Consider the following 13,062-nt stretch of genomic DNA (forward strand, 5'->3'; position numbering starts at 1 on the left):
AATGACGACGCTGCTGCCAAGGGTTTTCCCCGATACACGACGAGGCGAGAGGAATGGTAGCCTTGACGCCCTCCGAAAGGTCGGGTGGCACCCACATGCACCACCGCCCTGGTGTCGGCCATGCCGACAGGGGTTTCCCCCGATCCCAACCCGCACCTTGGGCATTTCGGAGTCTGCCACCAAACCAACCACCACCCTGCATCAATGCGGTCTTGAGGCCCCCACCCCGTCTCACCAGGACACCGTGAAGTGAGGACAGAATCACCCAAACACTGGTCGCTAGCTTAATTAAAGTACCCATCACCGAACCGTAGGTCCTGACCACACCCTCTGGAGAGCAGGATGCCGGCCGAGAAGGAGCGCCAATCTTGACTTTTTCTTGACTTGGGTTGCGGCAATATATAAATAAAGCGCCGGCGCCGGAAAGGAAGGCTTCGTTTAGCTTATTCCTCCGTTCCGTTATTTGTTTGCTTCACGTGGTGAAATCAAATCAGTGGTGTATCTAGGTGGCAGCACTAAGTACATACTCCTGACAATTTGCTTGCCAACAATTGGAAAGAGAAACATCTGTATCCCTTCTGTTTCCGTAGCTCTAATTATGCGCAACCATACACGTAGTATCCTGTATAGTAGGAGTATAAAAGAAGACAAACATCCATTTTTTCTGACATCGTCTGTGGAAGAAGCAGACTGAGCTGAGCTCCGCTCCTCGGTGGCCCGAAGGAAGCCCGGCACTATATATTCTACTTTGGGAAGGGGGGAAGATTGCAGTCAGTAACTCTGATCAGACGGCTATGGCTGGCGGTGCCTTCGTGGACACGGCCGGCGGAAAGCAATACCCTGGCAAGCTCACCCTGTACGTCGTCTTCACCTGCGTCGTCGCCTCCACCGGCGGCCTCATCTTTGGGTACGACATCGGCATCTCAGGCGGCGTGACGTCCATGGACCCCTTCCTCTTGAAGTTCTTCCCGGAGGTGTACCGGCAGAAGCAGGCGGCGAGCAAGAGCAACCAGTATTGCCAGTATGACAACCAGCTGCTCCAGGCCTTCACATCCTCACTCTACCTCGCCGCCCTCGTCGCCTCCTTCTTCGCCTCCACGGTCACCCGCGTCCTCGGCCGCAAGTGGTCCATGTTAGCCGGCGGCTTCACCTTCCTGGTGGGAGCCGCCCTGAACGGCGCCGCCCAGAACGTCGCCATGCTCATCGTTGGACGCATGCTGCTTGGCGTCGGCATCGGGTTCGCCAATCAGGTAAGATCACTGTTCACTACGTTGATTCTTCTGCATGATGCCATGAGCCCATGACATGAGATGTGTGTGCATCCGGAAGATTCAAAACAGGCTGACTCATTTAGCTATTTCGGTTGTATATATGTCACCCTCAAAGTTAACATCGCAATCCCTTATGCAAATATATGTCGCCCTCAAGGTCACATCAAAATGCCGCCGTATGCAAATATATGTCGCTCAAGTCCAACCAACAAATTTCCAAGAAGTTTGACTGGTTTTTTTTTAATGGGAGGTTTGACTGCTATGTTGTTTACATCACTAGGTCGTGTTTTAGTTACATGATACCGGTTTACAGTTGCCGCTGAAGAAAAAACTTGATTATTTGCCCCCCCCCCCCCCCCCCCCCCAAGATTGACAAATGGAAAATATATAGCTGTTTGAAATCAATTATTAAAGTTAACATGAAAAAAGTTACCCGATTATATTTTAATGGAATAACACTCCAAAGTATGTACTCTCAAAAAATTATTTGTTAAAAGAAAAAGTCGTTAAAACTTATTTTTCTTTGCTCCAAGTGTCCAAGTAGATCCAACCATGCAAAAAACTAATCTAAAATATTAACTTGTGAGTCACATCCATGACTTGATACCCCTTAAAACACATTAAGACTTGGTGAGGTGGCACGTCTTGCTCGCTCGTAGCATCCCCGATGATGGCTTCGGCGATGTTGGACATCTTGCTTGGTCGGTATGCCTCTCTTGTTCCGGGCTTGTGGGTCTCTTGTCCTTGTGCTCCGGGCATCGTGTTCATGCAACTTTGTTGCCGTGTCACGTCTTGTACCTTAATTTGTATCCATTCCAGTTCCTTCTATGACTTAAAATTACACAAACTTTGTGTATTCGCGTAAAAAAGAGTACATGCAAGACTTGATGAGGTCGACAATTAGGATTATGTGGAAATATGTATGCGGAGATAGAGCTAAGAGTGGGCGCTAGCTATTTAGATACAAAAAAATACTGTTGTATCAATTGGTATGTTGGCAGAAATGAAAACAGAAGGAGACATATATTGGCACATTCATTTCTTCATTTTATTTAGTTCGGTTATGTACCAATGGGGAGGAGTTATATTTGAAAAATATAAACAATCAGCTTCCATTTACAAATGAAAAAGTACAAAATTGCTACTCCTGGCGGTTCTAGCCCGCAGATCACCGTGGTTGTTGTCGGTTTGGCACCACCATGTTTCTTGCTAAAAAATCTCAGCAAAAAACAAAATACTCCATTATTCTATTGCCAAAGCAAAAAAATGTGCCGGTTCCACCAAAATATATCACCGATTCCAGCAATAGTAAGGTCATGTACAATAGTGCTATTTTAGAAGAGAACTTGAAAAAAAGGTTTTGCCTTCTCTTATTTAAGAGAAGACAAGAGATGATCTCTTAGCATAATATGTCTCACCATGTTTTTAGGAATAACTAATTATGGAAGATAAGGCTAAGAGAGACCCATTGTAGACTTTTTTTGTCAACTTTAAATTACATGCAAGATTTAAGATAAGACTATCTTATCAACCATTATACATGCCCTAAGCGTGAACGCCACAACTCGCCTACAAAAATATCGCCTATTCCCAGGAAAATATGTTGCCGCTTCCAGCAAAAAAGAAAGAAAGAAAATTGCATGCCCCAGAAAAACGGTGTCAACATTGTCCGGTGCCAGCTCCAATCGTAGGTGGTTACAGCTTTTTCGCAGGGCCGTTGCAGCAGCAAATCTCTTCGGTTGCAGCAAACCTGACTGCTGGTTCCTGCTTCGCCCGACTCCGCTTCCAGAAGTAAAAAAACTATGGTTGCAGCACCAGAGCCCGGCCGTTTCCACTGCAGGGTTGCCGGTTCCAGGAACACAACTTTCTAGTTTCAGCACTAAGTGATGCAGGACTGGCTGGTTGCAGCAAACATAGCCGTTGGTTCTAACATTGCCGGTTCCATAAAGAAATCTTTGGTTGCAGCATCGAAACGCACGGTCTCCATCTCAGGCGGTTCTCGTTGTAGTCACCATGGTTGTTGGTCGCAGCATCGCGGGACCTTGGGTCGCAGCTCAGAATTGATAGTCACCACTTGATGCATCTCTAGCAACCGTCAGTTGTAGCTGGCCTCCCTCCCTTATCTCCTGCGGTGGATGTTATTGCCACCGCATCAGGGCATGTACAACGGTACTGACTCAGCTGTCTATAAGAGCTACCAACTCAGATTTTTTAGGACGTGGAGGAGAGAAACTAAGGAGAGAGAAACAGTCCGTCGGTAGGATTAACGACGATCTGCAGTCCTTAAAAACCGCTCGCTACAGACGTCAATTTTAGCGTTGTACTATCAAATACGTCTGCAGAAACTACAATTGCCCCTTCTACAGACAGTAAAAATTGTGGGGATGTGGGGTCGGTCGGAGGTGGATGAGATTTAACTTGGTAGATTAATTAGCATATTTCCTTAATTTTAGGATGTTACAGATAGTAGAAAGGACCATCTGTTGTATGAGATGTTTGTAACGTTGTCTATAGATGACGTGGAGGATCGTTGCAGACAACAGCCGATCTGAACCGATATACATGCCCTCATGGAAGATTTGCCTTGGCGGACTTTGAGGCGAGCACTTGCAGGTGATTGTAGGTGGTAGATAGTCCATGGCTGCTTGGGAGAGAGGGGACAGCGAGTGCGAAGGAGAACGATCCAGTCAGCCGTAAAGAGACAAGGTAGAAATAGGCATACGATGGGTTGTTGGCCACATGGAACGGGTGGCGCATGAGTCGGTTGTAGGGCGCGCGGGGGATCCAGTGCCTCGCTCGCAACCAACCCGAATTGTATTGAATCGTTTACCATTTTTAAATATGATGTGTAGCATTGTCTTCTTTTTTTAGAAAGATGGCCAGTGTTGTTGCGTTGTTGGTTTTTCGGCATAATATTTTTGGGTCATGTCTCTTTTTTCCTTTTTCTAATTTAACTGTGTCTCCTTAATATATTGACTAACTGTAGATTATGTTGTTGGGTGTAACTACATATCTCTTGAAAAAACTGTCAGTATATGGAAACAATTATGACATATAATCTCTCCGTAATAATAAAGCATCGTTCGCTTCTATCGTCCGTCGTGTCACTTTTATAAAAAAACCTAACGTTTCCTTAAATCAACCCGCAGTCCGAATTTATGTTAGAAAACGAATCATTTTTTTTTTGCATTTTTCAGAAAACCCCCTGATGTTTCCGGTAATCAACCCGCAGTGAGGATTTAAGTCAGAAAAAGAATTATTTTTTTGTATTTTTCAGAAAGACCCTGATGTTTCAGGTAATCAACCCGCAGCCCGGATTTAAGTTAGCCGAAACCTTTTTTTTTGTTTTAACAAAAAAAAACCCTCACTTTTTAGTTAATCAATCCACATTTTATCTAAAACAAAATTATCCATATCTTTTAAACCGTAACTTCGATTTTAATATATGAAATTTGATTAAAAAATGTGTATAATCTAAATAGGATGTTATTTTTAGCTGTTGAATACTTCTTAAATATTATTTTTGATGCAAACTTAATCTGTAGTGTACGGTCCTTTTTTTCGCTATTTCCGACGATGATACGAATTGCAATAAACATCCATTAAATTAAAACCAAATTGAGAGAAAAGAAAATATCGTTAACGACACATGAACACCTTTGGAAAACCTCGTGGGGAGAAACAACATATTTCTCATCTTATTCCGAGTGACTGTACATTCAAACGCGTTTTCGTTGTTTGAGCACTAAGGCCATCGTCGACAACACAAATGTGATGCCATGTGAAAATATATTACGTTCAGAACGTGTGTTATTTTCTCTTCCGTTGCAATGCATGGGCTCTTTTGCTAGTACATATTTAGTTAGTCAAATCAATGATCTAAAACTATATGCATGCCCTGTAAACTGAGACGGTGGAAGTAGTCAACACATTGAACATATTGAATGATTTATTTTCATTAAAAAATCTATCTCGTATTGAAAATTATATAACCAAAAAATCAAGCACGCCACATGTTTCAACTGAATGATTATTTTCGTACGTATCCATGCAGTCTGTGCCGGTGTACCTATCGGAGATGGCACCTGCGCATCTCCGCGGCATGCTCAACATTGGTTTCCAGCTCATGATCACCATCGGCATCCTGGCAGCAGAGCTCATCAACTACGGCACTAACAAAATCAAAGGCGGCCACGGTTGGCGAGTCAGCCTGGCTCTCGCGGCTGTGCCTGCGGTGATCATCACGGTGGGCGCACTCTTCCTCCCAGACACCCCCAACTCACTGATGGAGCGAGGCCACCCGGAGGCGTCGCGTCGAATGCTTCGTCGTATCCGAGGCACCGACGACATCGGCGAGGAGTACGCGGACCTAGTGGCTGCGAGGGAAATATCAAAGCAAGTACAACATCCGTGGCGCAACATCCTGATGCGCAAGTACCGCGCGCAGCTCACCATGGCTGTGCTCATCCCCTTCTTCCAGCAGGTCTCCGGCATCAATGTCATCAACTTCTATGCGCCTGTGCTGTTCGAGACCCTGGGTTTCAGGGGAGACGCGTCGCTCCTCTCGTCGGTGATGACCGGCGGCGTCCTCGTGCTCGGGTCGGTGGTTTCGATGTTCACCGTCGACAGGCTGGGGCGGCGGAAGCTGTTCCTGCAGGGTGGTGCGCAGATGCTGGTGTCCCAGATCGCCGTGGGAACTCTTATTGCGGTGAGGTTTGGGACGAGTGGGGTGGGAGAGATGCCCAGGGGTTATGCGGCTGCGGTGGTGCTCTTCATCTGCGTGTACGTGGCTGGCTTCGTGTGGTCGTGGGGGGCGCTGGGATGGCTGGTGCCGAGCGAGATCTTCCCGCTGGAGATCCGGTCGGCGGGGCAGAGCATCACCGTGTCGGTGAACATGTTCTTCACCTTCGTCATTGCGCAGGCCTTCCTCACCATGCTCTGTCACATGAAGTTTGGGCTCTTCTACTTCTTCGCTGGGTGGGTGGTGGTTATGACCACCTTCGTCGCGTTCTTCCTTCCGGAGACCAAGAATGTGCCCATGGAGGAGATGGTGCTAGTCTGGAAGGGACATTGGTTTTGGAGCAGGTTCATCGGAGACGCCGACGACATCCATGCCGGTGTAAGTGTGATAGCATCGACCTAGATGATAAATTTGTAATGAGTCGTTCGTGGACACATTTGCTTTGCTTCGTTGATTAATTTCATCTAAACGTACGCCATTGAAAGGGAGTTATCTGCGAACCGGAACCATGAGTTGGTTTCGAGATCTTAGTGGTTTGGATATCTTGTCCAGTCAACTTGTTTGGCACTAAATACTTTGTTAGTATTGTTGTTGTATACGTACACACTATACGCCTCACCGGAGGGAAAATCAGGTGCCGCAGTTGATGTGATCACAATATGAGGTGGACACTACACGAGGTGGAGACTGCATCATAAGTTATGTGCTCATGGCCACCGTATTCTGACTTCTGACCGGTGTTTCCGTTGCTGGAAGTTCGTATCCAAAGCTAGCATATGATGATTTCTCGGATCAATCGAATCTCCTCGAGCGCTGAGTTGTCCTCTACTAGATCTCCTTGATTTTCTTTTGAGCACATAAACATGGTCGTGTTTTCTTAGAGCGCTACCGCATGCCGGATCTTAACATGAGACCCTTACGAGGTCAACAAATGGTAGATCCAAGGAAATGAAAACAAGTATGATACACCGGCCGATACAACACCAGCATAGCGACGCAGCAACAGATAAAACAAAGCAAAGCAAAGCAAATACAAAAATGCAAGACTCCATGCCTAGACATGACTTCACGCCGGTGACTCCCCCTAGTATGTGTTATCCTGCCATGAAGCCCCTCTTAGAGCAGCACACCTCGGCTCGATCTGGATGATTAGGCGATCCATCTGCTGCCAGTCCTTAGGCCTCGCCAGCAGCCGCCAAAAGCTGCAAAAGTACCATGATTGTGTATATGATATTATCAAGATGTTTAAACAACCCAGGCTTAAGAAATTACACGCATAACCTTCTCCCTTTCGTGACAAGGATAAAAAAGGCATAACAATAGACCAAGTCAGGTCCTTCTCACAAAGACAAATGTGGTTGCATTGTTAAGCTCGTTTCGGTAACACTATGACTCGATCAACAGATGAAGGAATTATGTCATCAAGTTTATTTTAGTTAAAGCAATTCCTCTGTATTACTTACTAGCATATGATCTCAGTCATAGTTATATCCAACTTACATTTTCAACAAATATTTTAACCATGTATCTCTACTATTTCCATAAGTAAAATAACAAGTATTTCACCTTGATTCATGACTACTTCAAATATGTGATCTACTGGTCATGTGAAATTTGCACATTAACATAGAAGTAGCCGATTCAATTATTTCTACAAAAAATAGCCATGATATAATCATTTTTGAGATAATTCAAATTAATTTAAAATTCATTACTAAACAATAGCCTGTAATTCCATCATGCAAAGTGTGGCGGCTTTCCTTGATCAACTCGGTGTCATAGTACTCCTGATTTTCACCACTAAAGTTATGTTCCTCTGCAAATATGTCTAAATGACCAAAAAATAAATAGCACATAAAGAATTTAATTTTCCCAGAAATTCTAGAATAAATATAAAATTATAAAACTTTGCCAAGATACAAAGGAGCTCAGAAGAAAACAAGTGCAAAAACTTTCATCTCATTTGGACTTATAGATTGAGAGCAATGTATTGTCAAAGTTGCTGGTCAAACTGGATTTAAATGAATTTTAAAGAAAATCGGACAGAGGGCACATCGAAAACATAAACTGGAAACCGTGTCCACGTACGTACCAATTCGGCAGGCGTGCAGTCTATGACACTGGGCCCACCCATGATGTTGGAGTGAGAGAGTGGGAAACAGTGGGCTCATTGGCAGACGTTCGCCTGGGTAGCAGGCACGATGGTGTCTCTACATAGGTTGGGTGAAACGCATGTACCCGGATCACGACGATAGGTGGCTAGATTACGAGGCATGCTTCTTCTCTAGAGATGGTGGGCGGCGGTGGTCATCAAGAAATTGAGCACCACAGTGTGGCCAGGAGAGAGAGAGGGGGATCTCAGAAAGAGCAAGAGGTCGTGATAGGGAGGACTAGAAGCGGGTGGCGGTGGAGAGGCCCGTGCGGCGGAGCTTCGATGGGATTTGAGGATAGAGGCACTCCTGGCATTGGCTCTGGGTTCTCGAACTCGATTGGGGGTCGTTGAGTGGTGGTGTGGTGCTAGAACGAGAAGGGCAAACTCGAGCTTCTTTTCCAATACGCAAACCTTTTTCAACATTTCGATGACATTTGGCACTCATTTGTATTCCCCAAAAAAAAATCAACAAAAGCATGCGATCAACGGAAAGTTGAATCGCCCAACACGTCCAGCATGCCACACACCAGCAATCAAGTATGCATGCATGCTCATACGTGCATACATGATGTTGAATTTAGAAAAGAATTATCACCCACAATGTGTCTCCTCGTCTATCTCTGATTAAACGCATGAAATCAAGAAGAGAGAGATGTGGTGGATGACCAATGGTGAGAGAAGTCAGACGAAGAGGAAGATAACGTCGTTGGAGAGGCAAAAAAAAATGGAGCGAGGGGATGAGGCCACTCGCCAAGCAGGAGGCATACATTACACACGATCTTATCAGTGACGGGCGGTGCGAAACACTTGCCCATAAGTGACGTTGATAGCACCCCGTGTGGGAAAAATATTTTGTGGCGAGCAAAAACTATGACCCGACATAGTTATTTAACTAACCTATGGTGGGCGCTTCGGAGGCCCCATCACAGCTATGTTCTGCTAAATTTGGACGTCCGGTAAAAATATATAGTGGTGGATAATTGTCACTGTTCGCCACTGCTAGGTCATCTACTTGTGGGGGGCCACGGTTGTTGCCCGTCACGGCTGAGTTATGCAAACAGGTTCCATCCGGGAGATTGTACCAGTGGTGGGTTCCATTCCTTGGCTTCTAGCTGTGGCGGGCGGTGTCGCGTACCCACAGCTGCTTGTTTTCGAAAGTAGTTGTGGTGGGTTACCCACTATGCCCGCCACTCATTCGGGTTAACCTATAAGCCCTTTCTTGGCAGTGGTGGGGATCATTTGGATTTTTAATTAAGTATTTTTTATTGTGATCATTAATAATCACAGATTGCTATTGTTTCGTATCTACACTCCTATATAGTATACCAGTTTTGAATTGAACTCAAAGTGTTCATCGGAACCGTTGATTTCCTAAATCTAGCGGCTGATATGTTCAGGTGGCGTCAGTTTACTCCACGGTACTCTAGAATGATCCCGCTCTCCTTTCCTGAAAAAAGGGCCGCATGAATCGTGTGCTCGTGACCTGGTAGGTACGAGCCTTTTGATATAGCCTGACAAGAAAACAGCAAGGAGACATGAAAATAGTATTTTAAAAACAAAATGGGTGGGGGGTACGTGGATACATCTTTTTATATTTATTTTTGGTTCCGTTCTTTGTCATCAATTCGTATGTATTTATTTTAAATAACTCAGATCTATCATCATGCAGGTCCATCGGAAATACAACAGACGGAAAAAAAATTACATGAGCCAGAATGAGCCGTTGACACATTGTTTATCATCGTTTTCGTATTACATCTAACTTAACCTTGTTGGTGATAACCGGGATGTCTTTATGCACGACCAACGCACGATGAAAAATTGTAACCTCGCTGTCCCAAGGAGTCGGTACAATTGTACGTCGGCGAGCTCTATCTAATCCATCTCTAGAAACGAACTTCAGGGCGACCAAAGCCCGAAAAATAAACACAAAGATGAAGTGACGCCCCCTTACAAAGGTTAAAACCCTAATCTATATACTAGCCGAAGCTTTGTGCCAATATCACTCAGTAATTTTAAATCGTGCATTGCACGTGTATTCATACTAGTAGATATAATGCTCAACTCTGACTTTTGCAAAAGCTCAAAAAGGCCAAGGTTAAAGGTGCTAATGGGCGAGGCGGTACGCTGCAGGGAGTGAGCATGAGGGCCTAAAGGTCTAAAGAGTGGGCCAACTGGGCCTCAGCTATCACTTGTTGACATACATTGCCGAGCAAAAGGCTCCAACGCCAAATCAAAGCGTTCTCAGCTGTGAGCGAGGAAGCATATTGCGACAGTAAGTGATAATCAGCCAACAACGTAGAACTTGCTTGTCAGTGACACGGAGCAACCAAGGTTCTCTCTAGTGGTGAAGCTGCCCAAAGTAGCCGGGCAACAGCTAGAACTGCAAGTGTTTCTGCATCTGCGTACACAATATCGGACGATCTATTTCCACATGCCTCCTATTCACAACAGTGTGTTTCATTTTCAGCTCACTGTGAGTGACATTGCGCCTTCGCGCTTTCTTCTTCTTCTTGTTGTTATTTGGGTGCTAGTAATATTACGAATTCCTGATAATTTACGGTACTTCTTTATAAGGCAGGTTATATTAGACAATGGACAGTTGGTGAATGCAATAGCTAATGCATTCGTCCGGTAACGCTAAATTTAAATCCACATAATGCACCAAAGAACAAGGTTGGTGCACGCATTAGAGTCCATCCAATAAATCGGAAATGAAACCAGTATATCATTGATTATAAAAGAAAATCTGAATGTTCTGGTTCTTCAATTCCATAGTCTCTATATGTAATAAAAAGAGAGAAGAGGTCTTTTGTAAATGATATAATTTTTTGCAAGCCATGCGTCTAACTGGAGGGTGTGACTGTGTGCGGGCAGGAGGCTATGGCAGACCCTGGAATTTGCTAGGCAGACCCCGGCCCTTTGCACGTGCATCTGCTACAAGCAATCACCCAACGCTCGCCAGTTGCTTAGTTGGCCATCTCCACTGTGGTTTATAAACTGATTCATGCATCCCCTGCCGTACTACAAGATTTTCTGAAATCCAGCGCCGTCTCAAGGAATTTGAGGCGCCGTGCGAAATGTGACACCGCACCTGAAAGTTTGGAAAACACTTGTATGGCCAATAGGACTAGAGATTTCAATTAATTATATAGCTTCGAATAAGTGTTATTTTGTAAAATATTTTGAAATATATCATACATTGATGGCAAAGAGTAAACGTAGTACTAAACCGTAAACTTGCCTTTTTAATTGTAGACAAACAGTACTGAAAACCATGTGTTCTACTGAAAACCATCTTCCTTCTAGTATTTCCTGCAACAATTTTTTTAAATCCATCAAGTGTATTATCAAAAAAGAAAATAGACTATGTCTGTCTTGTAACAATATATGCTTGTAGTATAGCGGAACAACATAAAACGAAGAATTAGTACTCTCTCCGTCTCATAGTGTAAGACGCTTTTTAACAATATAAAATAGTGTCAAAAAATATCTTACTGGGCGGAGGAAGTACTAACTAAAAATGAGATTACGGATAATGTGTTAATTCTATTAATTTCATTAAAAATAAATACATGCCTAATCGAGTAGCAATGTGGTACTAGTAGGGACGGGATTCGACAATATGAAAACATAAAAAAGAACCAGACTTTTTGTATCAAAAAAGAGATAACCCTAACCAGTTTGTCGTCCGTCTATTTTGATTCCAGGCTTATGGCTTATGGGTTACCTCGGAATATATTCAGGGACGACCAGATGAGGGTGCTGCAGCAGAGAAACAAACGGTGATGCCCATCCGTACAGTGGACTCGGGTGGCCGCCTGGGCCCTAGGGCCAATAGCTCCTGTGCGACATGCATCTTTGAGGCGAATTGGATTGAGTGCGACGTAGTTGAAGCAAAATAGCTCTCGTGCTACGTTTCACAAGCACAAATAGCCAATTTCCACTCGGGCGATTAAAACGGTCGTCCATAGGAGTGAGGTTATGTTTAAGACACGTGGATCCCACTTGGCAGTGCATCTAGTTACGGGCCCCACTTGGCAGTGCATCAGGTGAATACTGTTGCTCCCCCCCCCCCTCCTCTTCCTTCTCGGCGATGAGCCGGCGACGGCGCCGGAGCTTTTGTTCTCGGTGACAGCAGCGGCGGAGCTTTCGATATCGGCGACGACGGCGGCTGTGGTGAGTGAATCCGGAACCCTTGTCTGGTTTCCCTCCGCGTCGAGTTAGATCTCACTGCATCGCCTCTGTTTTCCTCTGTTTTTGGTCGATTTGATCCAGATTTGGGTGGGGGCGGGGGGCTGACCGCGATGGAGCCGTCAGAGACAACCACATCGACTAGGTAATCCCTTAATGTGCATCCTTTTTCCAACCTAGGCGATTTGTGCCCCGTCTGCTACCGCTAGCTCACACTGGTGGGTCCCGCGTAGCAACGAGTGGCTGGTGGGTCCCGCGTTCAAACAGCCCAGCTCACATAATCCAAAATTGTTAATAGTTTCTGAAAGGACGTGGATGTCGCCTAGAGGGGGGGGGGTGAATATGCGCTTTAAAATATTTAAGGTTTAGGCTTGAACAAATGCGGAATAAAACTAACGTTTAATATGTCAAGCACAAAACCTCAAACAACTAGGCTCATCTATGTGCACCAACAACTTATGCTAAGCAAGATAAACAACCAAGTGATAGCAAGATATATGACACGAGACAATATGGCTATCACAAAGTAAAGTGCATAAGTAAAGGGTTCGGGTAAGAGATAACCGAGGCACGCGGAGACGATGATGTATCCCGAAGTTCACACCCTTGCGGATGCTAATCTCCGTTGGAGCGGTGTGGAGGCACAATGCTCCCCAAGATGCCACTAAGGCCACCGTAATCTCCTCACGCCCTCGCACAATGCA

General features: G+C 45.0%; 1 protein-coding gene across 1 annotated transcript; it reads left to right on the forward strand.

Annotated features, from left to right (window-relative positions):
- The first annotated feature begins 750 nt into the window (after positions 1 to 750).
- On the forward strand, positions 751 to 6,542 carry LOC123440890 (sugar transport protein MST3-like). Its single transcript, XM_045117435.1, has 2 exons — positions 751 to 1,250; positions 5,326 to 6,542. Exons 1-2 carry the CDS (start codon positions 795 to 797, stop codon positions 6,412 to 6,414), a joined length of 1,545 nt encoding a protein of 514 aa, XP_044973370.1. The 5' UTR covers positions 751 to 794; the 3' UTR covers positions 6,415 to 6,542.
- The last annotated feature ends 6,520 nt before the right edge of the window (positions 6,543 to 13,062 follow it).

This window comes from Hordeum vulgare, chromosome 3H (assembly GCF_904849725.1).
Source record: "Hordeum vulgare subsp. vulgare chromosome 3H, MorexV3_pseudomolecules_assembly, whole genome shotgun sequence".
In the NCBI taxonomy this organism is placed as follows: Eukaryota; Viridiplantae; Streptophyta; class Magnoliopsida; order Poales; family Poaceae; genus Hordeum; species Hordeum vulgare.

Excerpts from the sequence above, each read along its gene's own strand:
- LOC123440890 (XM_045117435.1), top strand. The coding sequence starts at position 795 with ATGGCTGGCGGTGCCTTCGTGGACACGGCCGGCGGAAAGCAATACCCT. Across the intron at positions 1,251-5,325 it reads GCATCGGGTTCGCCAATCAG|TCTGTGCCGGTGTACCTATC; the intron begins GTAAGATCACTG and ends GTATCCATGCAG.